Source organism: Sminthopsis crassicaudata, chromosome 1 (assembly GCF_048593235.1).
Source record: "Sminthopsis crassicaudata isolate SCR6 chromosome 1, ASM4859323v1, whole genome shotgun sequence".
NCBI lineage: Eukaryota > Metazoa > Chordata > Mammalia > Dasyuromorphia > Dasyuridae > Sminthopsis > Sminthopsis crassicaudata.
This window is the reverse complement of record NC_133617.1, coordinates 708,446,096-708,465,356: the sequence shown is the minus strand read 5'-3', so window position 1 is coordinate 708,465,356 and position 19,261 is coordinate 708,446,096. Positions and strand designations below refer to the sequence as shown.

General features: G+C 34.7%; 1 protein-coding gene across 2 annotated transcripts in view; it reads left to right on the top strand.

Moving 5' to 3' along the window:
- GRM7 (glutamate metabotropic receptor 7) overlaps nt 1-19,261 on the top strand; it is a 1,106,888-nt gene that overhangs the window by 852,729 nt on the left and 234,898 nt on the right. For both annotated transcript variants that reach the window (XM_074284035.1, XM_074284034.1), the window contains exon 8: nt 4,794-5,729. In XM_074284035.1, the coding sequence (XP_074140136.1) occupies nt 4,794-5,729 (936 nt within the window). The remainder of the gene's footprint in view (nt 1-4,793; nt 5,730-19,261) is intronic.

Sequence of the window (19,261 nt, the reverse complement as noted above, 5' to 3'; positions counted from 1 at the left end):
AAGAATTGTTGAAGGGCTATTAAATTTATTAACATAATTCATTCTGACTTGAAATAAAAAAATTGAGAAAAGTTCTAATTTGAACTAATATATCTGTATTAAAAAAATAAAGATTACTATATGAATCTTCTTGCTTCCTCAATGCCTAAACACCTTATAGGCTATTTCTGTTTACTTTGCTTAATGTAAATGAAAATAAATAAACCTTGGTATTTGACTTACCATAAACCAAAATTCTTAAGGTGTGTGTGGTTTCCTTTGGCACTCTCTTTAATCCTTTCTTATAATATTTTTAAATCTATAATATAAAAATGTGATATTGCATTGGCACTAATTATATTAAAACACAAATTTCCAAATATTTAAAACTTAAGTTTAAAAAATCCAGGGTAAAAAACCTTTGTTGCAGAGACTTCTGAAGGTGAGTTGACATTAAAAATAACTGTATATATCCATAAGTAATTCTCTAAGTCTAGGCAATGTCCTTTTGGCAGCTGACCAATTTCCTGCATATGGACCAAAAGTTGTTCTGTATGTATATTGCATTTCACTATTTTAGATCATTTGCTTAACTCCATTTGCCAACATTTTGGAATGCAGCATAACCTCTACTGGATCATTATACTGGCCTTTTGATTTGTTTCTCTGCATCCATTTTCTTCCCTGTCCAATCTATCCTTCATATAATGACAAACTAATCTTACTCCTGCACTGATCTAATCCATGTCATTTACCTGTTCAAAACTTTTCAGTGGTTGCCTATTAAAGGAACCAGAGGAAACTCTCCAGTGCATTGAGCAGATCAATTACAGAGGATTTACAGAAAAAAACTTGGGTAAAAAGCACAAGATGAAAAGGTACATATGGGTTATGATCTGTACTTCAGGAGTGAGGTCTCACACTGAAATAACTCACAATTCATAGAAGCATCAAAGAAGCACTTAGAGATGCATGTATGGCTAGGGACTGGCCCTATGATTTCCCTACCTTAGGGAGCTCCCAGAAAAGGAAACACCTATCAATGATTAATCTTGTCTGCAAATTGTATTCATAGAGAATTATCAAGAGCGTAGATAGTTTAAGAGTCTTACATAGATTTACACAGGTAGAGAATATGTTAGAGACAAGATTTGTACCCAGAACTTCTTGGCTGTAATGCTGGATTTCTATCTGCTATTCTCAATGCCTCTCCTATTCAGATACAAAGCATAATTACACAAGTCATTTTTAAATCCTTATAATAAAAAGGGATTGAAAATATTTTACATGGCTCACATTTTTATCTCCTCAGGAGTATATGTGTTTGGGTATGTTTATATAGCCTATATACAAATAAATTTGTATTTCTGGCAGAGAAGATAGATTATTTTGTGTACATTTTGGAGCATGGAGTAGCTTTATGATTTTAATACATACAATTAAATTGAGTGAAGATCTGCTTTAAATGAAAATTGAAAACAAATTAAGTAATCATTCAATATAATGTTTGTGAATGCAGCTTTCTCATCTACTTTGATAAGTTAGAAAGGGAAAAAAGAGGCTGATCTGCAAAGCAAAGCCTTTTATTTTCTCAGAGAGAAAAGAGTGAGCTGGCAACATTCAAAATTGGTTGTAAAATATTACGTGTAATGCTAATTTGTTTTTATATTTGGGTGAGCTCTACATTTATTCCCATAGATCAAGTTTAATCATCTGACATATCACTTTTCACTACTGCTGAAAAGAGAGAATTTTCTCTTAAGTGATGATTTTTTGTATATTTTTTTCTTTTGTTCTTTTATAGTACATGTAAATGAGATTTTTATTTGACCTTTGAAAAAAAAAATGGATTAATAATGCATTACTATTTTTTGTCTTGGGTTTAACTATCTTATATTCATAATATAGCACATCCAGTGTTCCTTAATTTTTTAAAATTTTATGAGTTTAGAAATATTGTCAGTGACTTAATATCTTATAACCTTGTTAGGGATCAGGTTCAAATGTAAATTAGAAACTCGTGAGAGGCTATGTCTCTTTGTTGTTGTTATTGTAAGGATACTTGACATAATTCATGGAAAGCCTGACTTGCAATCAACAAGATCAGGGTTCAAGTTCTTATGACCCATACTGACTATTATGACCCTAGGTAAGTCACTTGGATCTCTCACCAATCCTAGAACTCTCTAAAACTAAGTTTTAGAAAAGATGTAGATCTGCAGCTATCCAAGAAATTTCTCAGTGAGATTTCCCTAAAAACAAAATAAAATAAATAAAACCATAACTTCAGTGTTTGTGTATGTGTGTGCAGGTATATGTGTGTTACTGACATTCCAAATAATAGTGGTGTGTCCCTGCCATGTTCCCACTTTCAGTGTTCTCAACAATTGCCTAAAGTTTCAACCTGAAAAAATATTTGAACAAAGAAAAGGGTAAGAAGACAATCCTCTTGCACATGAAAACTTTAATAGAGTAAGATGAAGATGATAAATACTGAAATATTAATAGGACAGGTAGGTGATCCAATGGATAGAGCACCAGGCCTGGAGTCAAGAAGACCCATCTGCTGAGTTCAAATCTCTCTCAGATACTCACTAGCTCTGTCACTCTGGGCAAGTCACTTTACCCTATATGTCTCAGTTTTCTCTTCTGTAAAATGAGCTGGAGAAGGAAATGGCAAACAACTCCAAAACCTCCAATAGGGTCACAAATAGTCAAACATGACTGAAGTGACTGAACAACAATAGGGATGAAATGATAACATTTTATTATTATTTTAAAACCCTTTTCTCTTGATCATTCTTAAATTTTTTTTTATAGCTATGAGATACCAAACTATCCAATCAGTAATTAAATTCCAGATAAACTAAAACAACAAGAAATCCACTTTTTTGGACGTATTCTCACTTTCCTCAGTAAGCTGATAAATTGACTGAATATTAGGGCCACAATCAAAAATATTTCCTTTTGTAGAAAAGCAGTAGATGGGAGGGGAGAGACAGAAATGGGAATTGGTGCAAAAGTTAGTCATTAAGGGTTGAGTAGTTATCAAAGGAAGTAGAATATGAGAATAATGGAAAACATGGAGCAATTGTCTCTGAGGGAAAAGTACACATGTATAGTATTCTCTCTAAAATGTAATATTCTCTGTTGAGGTTTTTTTGGGGTTTCTGGGAGCAGCCTTCCTTTCAGTTCAGTAATCACCACAAGGGCAGCCAGGGATTAAAGTCAAAATCCTTTATTGTCTCTTTCTAAGTCTTGTCTTCTTTCCTGGGACCTGGTTAGTTTTTCTGGAGGCCTATCTCTCTCCTTGGTTCCAAGAGCTTGCGCTTCCCACCTGCCTTCTCTGGCTTCTGAATCTCCCCAGCTGAATCCTGGCTGAGACTCCTAGTTTATATGTCCCACACTGAGTTTATACCAATCATTGTATCACTAGGAAACCATTATTTGTTGTAGGATTAAATCAATGCTAAAGTAGATTTAACCATTGTCTCCTCGATTCCATTTAGTAGCTTGTTTCAAGTTCTGGCCCATAATAACATCTCCTTGTAGGATTAAATCAATTACATTGAACCATGCTAAATTAGATAATTATTGTCTGTATTAATTCCACTGAGTTAGTACCTTGTAAGAATCCTTTGTTTCAAGTTCAGAGTTCTGGCCCATAATACACACGTTCATGTACACAACACACACAGACACTATTTAAGCTTTCTGGCTTTGTTTAACTTGTGCTGTCTCTGTTGAATACCAAAATCAATATTCTTGTTCTTACCACAAAGTGTGCTTTTTTTGTTCTTAATGATTAAATAGGGTGCAACAAGTGTTTCAAATTTTAGTAAGAGTTCCTCACTGAATAACCCTCCTTAATAGTGAACCACTGGATCTTGAACATATACTTGTGTGATTCAGTCATAGGCTGATTAAACCCCTTCATCAATTTCTAGGATGGTTTTCCTGGTATGGCATCTTCCACTGTTCTTAGTTCAGCTACATATTATATAATGTCCAGATCCAAAAGTTTTTCAAAACAATCCAGTGAAAATAAGGAAGGTGTAAGATAATTATTTTATATACAAGTAGCAGACTAATTTCATATGAATAGGCCAGCAATATGTAGCTAAGTCAGTAGCAAGAGAGAATATCATTCCAGGACCTGGAAATTAATCACCTGTTGAACACTATTAAATAGTTCAATAATAAAGAAAATGTAGCAAAAATTGTATGATCAATCAATCTAGTTACACACAAGACTTGGATTTGTATCTACATTTAATAACTTTATTCATGCTCTTAATTTTTATGTTTTCCATTAATAAAAGTAGTATGTCTCCTCTTAAACTCTCAAGTTTTTGTGCCACCTTGTACCTCTTGTTTTATATTCCAAAAAGACCCAATCTTCTTTTAAAGGCTTTCAGGCCATATTAAATGTTTACAAGTTTGCAAGTAATGATCTCCAGCTACTAGTGGATTTCAGTAATGAATCTTATTTGTCCCTGGGGATGAATGTTGGAATTAATTATTATTTATTAGAATTTGTTATATTAAATTAGTGAACACAGTCATGCTGACAAGATATTGTGAGAGACCACTATTAGCATGTATTCATTTTTCCCAAAATGACAATTGTAAATTTTTTGACACATCAAAAATTTAACTTATGTTTCTACATGAATGTTGTTTTGTTCATTTTTTAAATTTTCCTTTTTTCATGCAATTTTTCTTTATTTCCTATATTTCTTACAATGTCTGTTAAATAACATGAATATAATCTACTTGCTTCTGTTTTCTATTTTTTTGTGTGTGTGCTATAGATAGATGATATGCAATGGGGCAAAGGAGTACGAGAAATCCCATCATCAGTGTGCACTTTGCCTTGTAAACCTGGCCAAAGGAAAAAGACCCAGAAGGGAACACCTTGCTGTTGGACCTGTGAGCCGTGTGATGGATATCAGTACCAATCTGATGAGATGACTTGTCAACACTGTCCGTATGATAAGCGACCAAATGAAAACCGAACTGGCTGCCAGGATATCCCCATTGTGAAACTTGAATGGCACTCACCTTGGGCCGTTATTCCTGTTTTCTTGGCAATGCTTGGGATTATTGCCACAATTTTTGTAATGGCTACCTTTATTCGTTACAATGACACTCCAATTGTCAGGGCCTCAGGAAGAGAGCTCAGCTATGTCCTGCTGACAGGAATCTTTCTTTGCTACATCATCACCTTCCTAATGATCGCCAAACCTGATGTGGCTGTGTGCTCATTCCGGCGAGTATTCCTGGGCTTGGGCATGTGTATAAGCTATGCTGCTCTCTTGACTAAAACAAACCGCATATATCGTATATTTGAGCAAGGCAAGAAATCAGTGACAGCCCCGAGGCTAATAAGCCCAACATCACAACTGGCCATCACTTCCAGTTTAATATCTGTCCAACTTCTGGGTGTTTTCATTTGGTTTGGAGTCGACCCCCCTAATATTATTATAGATTACGATGAACATAAGACGATAAACCCTGATCAAGCCAGAGGAGTACTCAAATGTGACATTACAGATCTACAGATAATTTGTTCTTTGGGTTATAGCATCCTACTCATGGTTACATGCACTGTCTATGCCATCAAGACTCGGGGTGTCCCAGAGAATTTTAATGAAGCCAAACCCATTGGATTCACTATGTATACAACCTGTATAGTATGGCTTGCCTTCATTCCAATATTTTTTGGCACTGCTCAGTCAGCTGAAAAGGTAAGAGAAAATATACATCAGTATGATAATTTGTCAGTGTGTTGCACTTCCAATGGATGCCATGGTCTTTTTTTTCCAAAGTAAGTTTTAATTAGATGAGATGTCTAAATTGGAAATAGCATTAAAATGAATGGCAAGCACTTTATCCACAATAATGGCCTAATACATAATAGAAAGAAGGCAACTGGGAATTGGGATCCTTGTTTTTCTTGTTATGAGATTTGTTATTAGTTATATTACTTTAGTCAAATCACTTCACCTATCTCAGTTTCCTCATCCATAAAACCAGGGTTTAGAACCTAAATCTTTTCTATTTCAAAATTTCCATGACCAATGTTCCTAATAAGTTTGGAAGTCATTCTTTCCAAAAACCTATGTTCCATTCCCAATTTGTATAAGAATACTTGGCAGTTGAATATCTCCCTGAGAGCAGAGATGTGTTTTAACTAAATCATTTGGATTATAAAACAAACTTGGCACGTGTCAAACGCAGTGAATATTGCATGAGTCTTCAGTTATTAAGTTCAGCATCAAGGACAGCAAATGGTTTCCAGATAATGCATATTACTCATAAAGAAACTCATAGTAACTTTCTATAAAATATATGTTCAAAGAACATAGTTTATTTCTAATGCAGTAGATTTCAATTTCATAATACATTTACTGTCTATGAAACTACCTTGTGTTCCATTTCAATGCATTACATTCCCTAACTGAAGTATGAGTATTAAAAAATACAAAGTGTAGCAAAGAAAGAAAACTTCAGAAAGGGATGAGAAGAATGGAATATATTTTTATTCTCATAAATATATTTTTTCAAATGGATTTTCCTTGAACTTCCTTTATATAAGAATGTTTTATCAAATAAATGCTATTCTGTTATAAAATAACTTTTTAAAAAGATAAGAAAAAAGATGAAATATAATTTATTCTTTTAATTTTAATTAGTCCTTGAAGGATATGAAGGGCAAAAACAATTCCAATGATTTTTGACAGATGTCACCCCACTCAGGAACTTTTGGGAAATAGTCTGTGACCCATAAGGCATCCTCAGGGGGACTGACGTTCTCCTGACATTTCATCTTATAAAGGAATATGTTCAAGATTGTTTTTGTTTTGAAGTTTTAGCCTCATCTAGATGGAGAAGCTTTTAGCATTACTATTAATAGAATCCACATGATGACATATTGGCACAAAAGTTTGGGAATTTTGCTTTGCGTATCTTAGTGGTTACAGGTAATGTAATGTGAGGATCATGACCAACATCAGACCTAAAAATAGTTGGCCTATTCCAACAGGCACATTTTCAATCATTTTAGACTTTTCATATTATATCTGTAGAGGTTTATCTTATGGACTATAATGTTGTAAATGGTTGATTGGTTCAATTAGAGGCAGCGTGTCGCCAAATGGGAACAATGAAATCTTGTATGCAAATCTACATACTCCAATATTTGGCATATGGCTGGAGATCCAAAAGAGATCAATTAAAATAGCACATAACGTACATGTAACGATGGGATTTATATTTTATATAATGGAAAATGGCCAGATGCAGTGAACAGAATACAGCTGGAAGAATTTAGCTACTCTATCATCATACAGATTTGCAATTCAGTTTTATTTAGATTTGACAGTTAAAAGCTTTAAAATGAGAAGTTCTATTGTAGGAAAAAGTATTAGGCAGTGAATTAGGTAATAACTAACTGTTCTTTCAGATGATCAAATTGGATTTGATTAAACCACAAATATCTTTGGCAACCTTTATGCATTCATTTCACTAGCAAAATGAAAAAATCCGATTGAAATATCTTATCTATTCCTAGAATTTTCAAATCTCCCACTTTTTTAGAGAAAGGAAGTATGTTCATATCCTGGCAACATTAAAATGCTCATATAGAACCTCTGGTAGAGAGCCCAGAACAGGGGAATAATTATAGGTGGGGCAAAGCTGGTAGACCCACAAATAGTCCCAAAGGCTTGTGCAAGGGTGCACAATTCAGATCTGGACAGCTCTATCATATAGTATAATAATACGTTTGTATTATCTCACTTATCCTTGGTACTTTCTTGTTAACAAAGTATCTCACAACTATCCTGTGTAATATCTATACTAATGTTACAATAATAATTTTACATAAAGGAAGCTGCCTTGCCCATAGATAATAGGGTTCCAAATCTAGTGTTCATTCCATTGTATCATTTTACTTTCCATGAGAGACTCCAGGGTGCCTTATATGTAATTTGATAACTCAATTTTCATATGAACACAGGGCAGGAAAAATGCAGGAGATCCGTTTTCTTTTTGTTTCTATGTCTCAGAGAAGAAAAGATGAGACAGATTCCTATTACCACTCTTTGTGAGGGGTAGCCTTGAAGAGAAGGGTTGCAAATAGCAAGTCCTCTGTCCTATAGTCATGTTTCCACATCATTTCTGCTTAATGAGGAGTCTCTGAAGGACTGATGGCAGGAAAGAAGTTGTCTCTTTCTACCAGCTAGCTCTGACCACAAAAGAAACAAGGCAACATAATGTAAAACAAGACTGACGACAATGTTTCATCAGCTTCTGTTGTAGCATTTCCCTCACTGAAATAGGGGAGAAGGGTCACCCTCTCAAAAGATAATCATTTCTTCCTCATGGGGATATTGTCAGAATTCGTTCCATAGTAAACTCTTCAGTGATTGGTACTTTTTCAAGACAGGGCCTTTCTAGATGATAAATTCATTTGCAGAATGGTTAATCCCTATCTGTTTTTATTTCTAATTCATTTGTGTGCATGGGTACACAGTGCATCATAATTTAACTCACTCATTTTGTTGCTTTCTATGAACCACTGTTCAATTGCATGAGTTATAATTGTTTAATCCCTTTGAACCTAATGACAAGCAGAATTATGAACTTTCCACTAGCCTTTATAGTGAAAGAAGGTTGACTACCTAAGACTTGTAATAAACAAATTAAAAGCTTTTCAGATCTTACTGTATGCCAGATATAGTGGTAAGTTGCAGTATTACAAAAATAAAGTGATATAATCCTTGTGCTCAGTTAAAAACTAATATTTGGAGACAAGACATCTAGCATGATAGTTAACAGGGAAGGAAGTTTAGATCTGGGAAGTCACAGGGGACATAGATAGAATAATAAGAAAATTGACTAACATGTCTCTTATAAAAGCACTGGTGGTCTCAATTCATTTAGTTATTTGAGTAAGAAATGCAAAGTAGTGAGTGTTACATATAAAGCTTCAGCATGGGTGATGGCATGAGAGAATAAACATGGTCCCAAGGAGTTTAAAGCTGAATAATTTAGCTCCTCATGGTCTTGGTCCCTAGGTGCATGAGGTAGCTTCAATAAGAAAATCTTATTCTAGGGGGGGTCAGCATATCTGAAAATGACATCTGTATAAATTAAAATTCATTTCAACCAAAAGGTTGAAGCTTTCTGTTGCCATCCTATTTTATATAATGTGGATTTTGCAAGATTGAGAGAACAGCTATAAAACTAACCTATTATCATGGAAAACAAAGGGGGGGATCACCTCCAACTTGTATTGGTAAGTCCCTGAGAGAAAGAGCTATCTATGTCTTACTTGTCATTCTATTGTCTTATCTTTAGATAGATGATTGATAGAAAGCATTGAAATGAATAACTATTTTGAGATAAGGAAAAAAGTTCAAGTACCAATTAATGCAATATGGATCAAGTAAGACTTCCTATCTTTATAGAGTTCTGCATGCTCTTATGCATTCCAGGTATTTTGTTTGATTCATTGGCCATTGAGTCATTGCAAATGGAAATTATTATTCATTGCCCTCCTCTTTTCTCAACTGTCCTCTCTCCCTCCTCTGAATTTTGATTGCAATAGAATGGAAGTTTTACTTTTGGCTGAAGAATACATGTCTTTCTAGGGAATGATTCAGTGTGAAGTCATTCACAGCACCTTATTCTAATGGGTATATGGAGGGGGTGGTGGATTGAAACTTTGTTGTGGCCATTAGGGTTTATTCATTTTTTTTCCTGCTAGATGAAAGTTCATTCTTTTCCATCTCTTGATCCATTCCATTATGTGGTATCTGAATTCCATTCTGATTCTCCATATGAAGAGCATATAATCCCCATTGCAGCAGTCTGTACATTTGATAGCTACTTTCTTTGATAGGATGATGGTTCCCTCAGTACTATACTCTCTTTTTCTTCTTAACATGCTATAAGTGGAATGCTCCCTTGATTTATTTTGAATTCATTCATTTATCATTAAATTAATCTCCTGAGGTAAAATAGCAATTTCAGTAACTAAAATATAGTCTATGCATAAAGCAAAACTAGGAAAGAAATCTAACACTTACTAAATTTTGTGTTTTGTGAGTGTGTGTGTGTTTGTGTGTAGTCATGTTATATTCACAGAACTAGAATATGGCATTTGTAAAGACAAGGGAAGGGCAGTGTGAGAGGCAGCACATAGAATGAAAATTTTAAGAAATTCCTGTTCTTAAAAAAAAATACTTAAATGTCAGGAAATTGAGGTAGTGGATTTCCACATAGGATTACAAATTATCAGAGTAATCTGTGAACTCTGTTTCTCCTTTTCCCACATAAACATATATATTATGTTATACATAAAAGTATAACAAGTGAGATAAGGCTCTTGACTCAGGATAAAGTATTTTCAAATATGAACAATATGTTAATAATTTAATCATAGGGGTTAAATAATTATTTCCTGAATAAAAAAATGAAAAATAAATGATAATAAAAGTAGTTGCTTTTTATATGAAGATAGATGATAGATGACAAAGAGACAGATGAATATAGCACTTGTTAACTGTCTACTATGTGTCAGGCAAAACTTCGTGGTTGGTATGTAGTTGATCATTTGATGTTCACAGCTAACTGCTTAGAAACAGGTTATATCCAAAGAAAAGCAGGGGGGAAGCATGGGAAATAAGCACCACAGCAAAAGTCTATTTTAATGAAGTTTTACATGTGTTCATATCTCCATTAGTTTTCTCTGAGAATGTAGGGAAAAAGACCCATTGAGTGGACATTGGAAGTGTTGAAGAAACTTTATTTAGTGTCCCAGCAATTCACTAAGGATAGAGGTGGTATCCGGGAAGTCAGACTATACCCTGTACTGCTTTCTTCTGAATATACTGTTTCATTTGCTGTTGAACTTAAAGCAGTTCCTAATGATCACAGCTGTCCTCAGCTTTTTGCTCATGGGTTTTTAAGAGTTCAAGTAGCTGACAAATACTCACACCATCTGCTACCAGCTAAGGGTCTTTAGGTAGCACATCTTGTTAACTTACTCTTTCAGTAAGTGTCTGCCCCTAATATGACACCAGATTTGGCCTAAATGTTTTGACAGTATAGTCATTGTGAATTCTCAGAGGATATGAAGTTACCTTGTTCAGGAAGTAAATAGCCTCAAAGGATTGCTAACCTTATTTCAGTATCAATGGTCATGTTCCATATATAATATCAAAATGATAATCTTATACATAAAGTAGCTATGTAGGGAAGGAATTTCTAGTGTGTGAATTCTCTCTAATAAAAAAAGAACACAACTGATCTATGACTTAGGAGGGAATATAGAGTCTAAGGGACTATCTTATACTCAGATAATAACTGTCAGAGAAAGTTTTCAAACTCAAATCCCAGCATGCTGTATATTGAAACTGTGATTCCAATTGCCTGAATTGTTAAACTGAACTAATGATTGCAAGGGAATGATTTTTTAATACCAGGTGTATGCTTATGTGTTCCTGGCATACATACTAAGGAAGAGCTACATGGAATCCATAAAGCATATTAATTGAATATAGCTCTTTGAACACAGAGAATGTAAGTAATGAAATAAGGCTGAATTATAAGTTTTTTTGGGGGGACAGGTACTATCTCATATATATCAGTAGCACCTATAGCAGGTCCCTTCACTTAGAATAAGAGAGAAAGATTCAAAATTATTGGAAATAATTTCTAATGTATTGTTTTGTGTAGAGATAAGATCTGCTAATTACAGTTTGTAAGCCACTTGGGAGAAACTATTCCTCTTTCAAGTTTCTGGTCAATCTCTTAGCAATTAGTTAAAACACCTAAAAGAAAAAAAAAAAAAAAGAAGCATAAGTGAGGGTCCACACCTAGGAAAGCATGGCTCCTAAACCGAATAATTACACCACATTTTATAATGATTTACTTTTTTCATTCAAACACTTGGATAGATATGTGGCTGAAAATGATTGCCCAATTTTGTCTATTTTATTGTATTTCTCGGGAACTTTCCCAGTATGCCTTCAAATTGGCCAGGGTAGATATGGTGGCCAATAACATTGCTAATGAGATATGAGTTACTGAGTAGTAGGGAGCATGTAAGTAGATTTACAGAAAAGGCTTTTTTTTTTCTTTAAAAACTGCCTGAGAGGCTGGAGAGAAATCATATTGAATTTTAGCTCCTAAAGAAGGCCTTTATGAAAATAGAAGAAGCTGCCATCTGCATTTCATCATTTAAATCTACTTCCCTGAATATGAAAGTTAAAATAAAATATGGAAGAAAATGATTCTTTAATGATGCTGCTGAACATCCATCTGCCTTAGATAACAAAGACACTGAGGTCTGTTACGGGTCCTCTGTTGCCTAAAATTGAAAATTGTTTTCCGTAACTCTGCTCTAACATTCAGCTTTATGTGCTGAGTGATTGTTTAGCATCTTGCAAATTGTGAACTATATAGTCCTAAGACACTCTTTGCAGAGGGCGTAAAGAAAACAAGATTTGGAGGAAGTGTTATACCCTTTTTGTCTTAGCAGTTGGATTTTAACAAAAGAGTCCCTGCTTTAACAAAATATTATTAATCTTTTTAGAAGGTAATGTAGAGAGCAAGCCTAGGAAGAGCTAGTTCTACTGCACAAGATGACTCCTACCTCTGTGAACATGGACAAATAATTAAGTCAGTTGACATCCAAGTACTCTTTAAGGTCATGAGTTATAAATAAGCCTCTTGTTGGAAACATAGGATCATAGATTTGGAGTTGAAAGAGACTTTGGAAGTTGTCAGCAGATCACCACTCCATATTACAGACAGCCAAAAACTCTAAATGGATTAGCCAAGGTCACAGAGAGCAAAGATTCAAAACCATGTCTTTTGACTTGAAGTCCAGTATACTTTTTACCATAAAGCTTTGCCTCCTGGTAGTTCAACATTATCATTCCAGGCGTTCCCTATTATGATTAAAAACCTAAGTCTAGATCCAAGCATCCTCTTTACAAATGATCTTGGAGGATCAAGAAAATGTTCAAAGTTATCTGCTGGCATCTCACAAATGATCTAGAATTCCTGAGAATTAGGTAATATGTCAGTATTCTAAAAAGATGCTATAAATGCAGTACTATACCATCTACAAACTGATTCACACCATAAATTAAGCAATGGCTTTTAGGTAAGGAATGATCCATTTACCCTGGGGGAAATGGGTTGCCTTTTTCTCATAAACTGAAAGTCAGATTGTACTTTACACTTTTTGTTTTTCTTTGAAAAAAGGTGAGTTTTAATCACAGAGAAAATTGTGCCTTTTCCAGTCACCATGGCAATGATATAGTTTTTGACTGACAGGTTCAACAGGCTCATAATACAATAATATTTGGGGTATGTAATTGTTATTGTTGAACCGGAGTGGCAATAATGGGTGCTCTTATATTTTAAAGTCCTTTCATGGTTTTAATAAGTACTGTATTTATGTTATTGCATAATTATATGCGTGAGCCCAATTGCTGCTGTCTAGGAGTGAGGTTCCCAAGCCGGCACAGGCTGTAATTGAGGTGTAACTGCTAGTGGGCTAAGAGCCATAGAATAATTGGGCTGTGATTCAGTTTCATCATATTGCCACTCAAAACCCAGTCTTGTCTGCCAGCTGAAAGCTGGAGGAAAGAAAAGATGAAAAGAATTTCAAAATTAAAACTCTGGCCCACTCAGTAAGATATAAATAATATTAATAACAACAATAGCACCACCTTCCCTATTACATCTCTTGCCTAAAATTGGGGAATGGTGTCCTTTGGATTGTTCACACATCTCTTTGGCAAAACTGTCTAGACAGTATATCTGAATCTAGTATTTGGGAGTTAAAACCCACAAAACTATCTATTAGACCATTTTACAAAGTGCCAGGCCAATACTGTTTTCCCTCCATTCCTTGGAAAACTTCAAAAAGCATTTTTTGTTCCCTCTGCCCCTGAAAGAAAACTGATGATTCTTTAAGGTAAGATAAGGTACCTAGTTAGTAGACAAATAGCTTCACTCATCTTTTCTCACAGCCCCAGTTCTTACAGATTAGTGATTAAAGTAATGGAAAAATCACTGGCCTGTTTGTCAGAAGAAGTTCATTATAATCCTGGTTCCACCTTCTAATAGCATTGTGATTCTGGGTAAATCACCTTATTCTCTAGGCCACTGTTGCCACATCTATTTAAAACACAAGATTAGATCATTTAACAAATGCCTCAATCCCTTTGAGATTGAACATTTTATGCCCCCTATAAAGAGCATTAAAAAAATTAATGAAACCTTTACTTTTTTTAAATAAGCAAAGCACATTTGAATGAATATTGTCCTCTAAGGAGTCGGCAGGGGTGCCAAACCCTTACTCAATGAAGCTGCCACTGCTTAACCTATTTTAGGGAAACTCCTCCAGTTATACTTTATGAATCAAAAAAGAAAATTGAGTTCTTTATAATTATACCATTTTACCCTAAATGTTATTACAATCCACCTATCTTCTTTTCTAGACTTGGCTTGAAATGTGTCTTGAAGTCAAATATGTTCAGTTAAGACAAAGATTTGATACCCAAGAAGATATTCAGAGGAGGGGCATGGAAAGAATACTGGATTTGTAGTCAGGGACTTTGGCTACAGTGAATAATATTGGGCAGCTACTTAATGTACTGTAGACTAGAGATAATACAAATGTTAGAAACAAATGTGCAATGGAAGGATAACCAGTTGAAGCTGATTCTAAAAGACCTGTGAGCAAATCTCACCTCTGATTCACACTAGACATTTGACTCTGGGCAGATTTTTTTATCCCCAGTTTTTGTAGGCACTGAGATGAAGAACAGGTGCAGATTTTCACTGGAAGCTTCCTTCACCATTCAAATTAAAAGCATATTAAAAGCAAAATGAAATATTTCTGCAATGTTCCAAGCTTGATCTATGGAAATTATCCAAAAAAAGACTTCCAAAACTGTTTTGAACAATTACAATCTCATGGCAATATGTATGTAACCACTAAGGGTGACTTGTTTTAAGAAGGCAACATCTAATAAGATGTATGTTATAGTATGTATTTATGTATAATATGTATAGTATGCATGTGTATATGTATAGGTATGCATGTATATATCAGTTTATATGCCGATATATTTACATACATATGTTTATATTCTTGTCAAAATTAATTTTGTCTAGTTCTAGTATGTGTGTGAGTATAAATATAAAATTGTTCTTAACAAAATAAATTTTACTTGGCTAGATATTGTGAGAGATTTATAACAGATTAGGAACTCATTTTAAATCCAAATTTCAAAACTGTGCCATGGTAACTAAAAAAGCTAATATAAATTATAGAATGATAAATAAAAGAGAGATTAATTCCCCCTCTACTCTACCCTGTTCCAACCACATTTGCAACTTATTTTGAGTTCTGGACCTATTATTTCTCTCCTCCCCCCACCTGCCCTTTTTCCTCTTTATTTATTTATTTTTATTATTATAGCTTTTTATTTACAAAACATTTGCATGGGGAATTTTTCAACATTGACCCTTGCCAAATGTTCTGTTCCAACTTTTCCTCTCCTTCCTCCACCCCCTCCCCTAGCTGGCAGGTAGTCCAATACATGTTAAATATGTTAAAATGTATGTTATATCCAATATATGTATACATATTTATACAATTATCTTGCTGCACAAGAAAAATCAGATTTAGAAAGAAGGAAAAAAAAACTAAGAAGAAAAACAAAAATGCAAGCAAACAATAACAGAAAGAGAGGAAATGCTATGTTGTAGTCCACACTCATTTTCCATAGTTCTTTCTCTGCATGTAGTTGAGTCTCTTTTTTACTGAACAATTGGAACTGGTTTGAATCATCCCATTGTTGAAGAGAGCCACATTCATCAGAGCTGATCATCATATAATCTTGTTGCTGTGTATAATGATCTCCTGGTTTATTTATTTCACTTAGCATCAATTCATGTAAGTCTCTCCAGGCTTTCCTGAAATCATCATGCCGTGGACCCATCATTTCAAAAAAGACATTGTCAAACTAGATAGCACCAGAAGAGGATGACCTAGATGGTGAAATGGCAAAAGAGTATACCACATGAGATTGAACTGGAATTTTGGTCTTGAAAAAATTAGAAGAGGCTCATGATTCAAGCATTTTAATAGTTATCATGTGAAAGAGGTTTGGATTTTTTGCTTGGTCCTATATGACAGAATTAAGCAATGTCTAGGAGTTTCAGTGAGGCCAATTATTGCCAATATAATGAAAACTTCCTAATAATTAGATATGTCTAAGAGTGGAATGGGCTGCCTTGTGGAGGAGCTGAATTTTTATCATGGATGGCCTTCAAAACAGATGGAATGTCTGTTTCAGAAATTCTTTCAAAGGATATTTTTGTTATACTATGAGTGGGATTAGAAGTCCTGAAAAGAATCAACAAAATTGAGGTCTGTAACTACTCAAATATATTTTATTTTTGGCACATAATAAGTGCTTAATAAATTATTATAACTGAATGAATGAGTGAGTGAGCATGGAAGCACAAGGTCCATCAGGTGCCTATACAATGGAATGGCAATGTAGTGGAAAGATGACTAAACCGATGCTCAGAAGAATTATCTTATAGTTCCAGTTTTGTCACTCAACAAATGACTTTGGAACGTCTGTATAAAATGAAAGGATTGGACTAAGTGATTTCTAGGGTCAGCCCTCATAATGATGATGGAAAGCTGCCATATGCTAAGTAGAAATGGGTCAGTAGAGGGTGATTGATGGAAAAATATGTCATTGTTTCAACTGGACTGGTAACATTTTGCCTAGATATTGTGTTTCCTTCCATTGTAGTGGTCTTCTTTGGGAAAGCACAGTTTGCAGTGACTTCTCCCAAAATATTTCTTTCTGTTTCTTCACATTCTTACCTAACATATCCACCTGGTTTATCAACATAATTCCATTCACCAAATGGAAGCCTCACTTTTTTCAAAGTAGCAGTTTAATTACAAAGTAGAATGCAGACCACTTTTAGCTAATGGGGTGTGCTGAGATTATAGTAGATAGGATGTGGAAAAGAAAACAAATTCCAATGTCCCTGCATGAAGAAAATCTCATCTTCCCCTATCCCATATTCTTTAAGGGGTCTTTATGTTCTTGGATTCTGATTATAATATGAAGCTTTCTTTTGAGAACTATTAAACAATCTATTGCATTTTAGATTGAGAACAGTTACACAATTAATCATGTTACTTTTTATTATTATTTTTCTGACTTGAAAATGATGGTTGTCATTATTCTGCAAATCCTTAGGTATATTCCAAAGAAAGTGAAACAAATAACTTGATGAAATAGGGCCATTCTTGCAGTAAAATAATCAATAATTGAATTTGTGGATCAAAAATAGACTAGTGATGACTTGAATCAAAAATATGTATTTACATAAAGATTGGTAACCAGAATATAAATATCTAAAAATCAGTGCTTCATATAAAGTGCTTGAACCTGGTAATTAATACTTTTTTTTTTCCTGCATAGAATTCTATTTTAGAATACAATTCATAGTACTGAAAGGAGTTTGATTTTATCTATTTAAATCCACTTATATGGGATGAACTGATATCTAGGAAGGATTAAATGGTTAAAAGATTGTGTGTGTGTGTGTGTGTGTGTGTGTGTGTGTGTGTGTGTGTGTGTGAGTGTGTGTGTGTGTGTGAGAGAGAGAGAGAGAGAGAGAGAGAGAGAGAGAGAGAGAGAGAGAGAGAGAGAGAGAGAGAGAGAGAGAGAATATGAATGAGAAGGAGGGAGGGAGGGAAGAAGACAGAAAGATTGACAGACAGAGAAGGAGGCAAAGCCCAGACTAGAAACAAGTTTTCACTTTTCTTTCTAGTAGCAATCTCAATTAATGAACTTTGGTAAATAAGTAATATGTTAATAATATTCTCATGTTTTAAAATTTTGTGCCCACATGATCCACCATCTGTTAAGAATGTTATTTTGGAAAGGGATTTCAGGGTATAACTGGCTTTTCCTTCTCAGGCAACGGCCCTCAGGAACTTTTAGCAAGTGGCCAACAGAATGTTGTGGCATCTGAATCTCATTCAATAAATGAAAAAAAAAATTGCTTAAGGGAAATGTATTATGGAGTCTTGAAGTACACTTTGGTGGGGGAGGCACTAATTTTGTAAAAAATGTAATTCCATCAAAATGACAATTGGACATTGGGGACATAATTACTAACCATAAATCTCAATAGAGAAGATATACAAGTATTCCTGTATATAGGATGAAATGATGTTACCTCTCCAAGGTTTCTTGAGTATACCATGACACTAAGGCAACATGACCACAAAGGAGAGAAAAGAGGGAGTGGGGAAGAGAGAAAAAGAGAGAGAAATACACACATACATAGAGAGAAAAGAGACTTGCAAAACTTCAGGAAGTCAGGTTTTTGTGAGTAACAGGTAGAAAGGAAACCCCCTTGAGTCCAGATAGTATTGCTTTATGTAAGTTGACCATTCCACAGAAGTGTAGGTAAATTGATTTCTATGTAAAATAAATTTGCCCTTAGACTTGGGGAAGAGAGAGGGAGGCAGAAAGTACCTTGAAGGGAGGGGGCCTTTGAGCAAGGTTCAAGGACAAATGGAGGCTGAGGACAGACACATAGTATCAGAGTATGAAGGCAGACAAAAAGAATTGATATATAGCAGTTGAGCAGAGTAGGGCAAAAATCTCCTCTCTTGGTGTTGGAGGTTTCAAGTCAAGGCCCCAGTCTGGGCATCAGTGTTGTGGCTACATCTGAGATGATGGATTGGGTTCTGTGTTCTATGAGCAAAGCAGAATTGAATAAGTTCAGAAAAAAAAATGTGAGAGTGCGATTGTGGTGAGTCCACCTCAAATTTCCATAGGAACTATTTGTGTTAGTGACAGATTTGTGACAGATCATTCCTGTTGGTCTGAGAAGCTACAGCTGGATACTCTGTAACTCAGCTTTAGCACAGTGATGTCATTTTGGTCCTCTTATAGAATGAAGGACAGTAACTTCTCTGTGTTAGAAGAACTATTCTGCTTTCACTTGAAGCATTTTTTTTTCTTCATTTTTGGAGGGTTTTGTTTTTGATTTGTTGTTAGGATTACAAGGTGAGAACTCTGGTTGTCTGGACAATTCTCTAGCTCAGAATTCACACCTGTGGTTCAGGCCTTTAGGGGGAGTTTGCACCTTTGAACTTACATATTTAAAGGAGTTTACACCTTTAAAAGGAGTTCTGAAA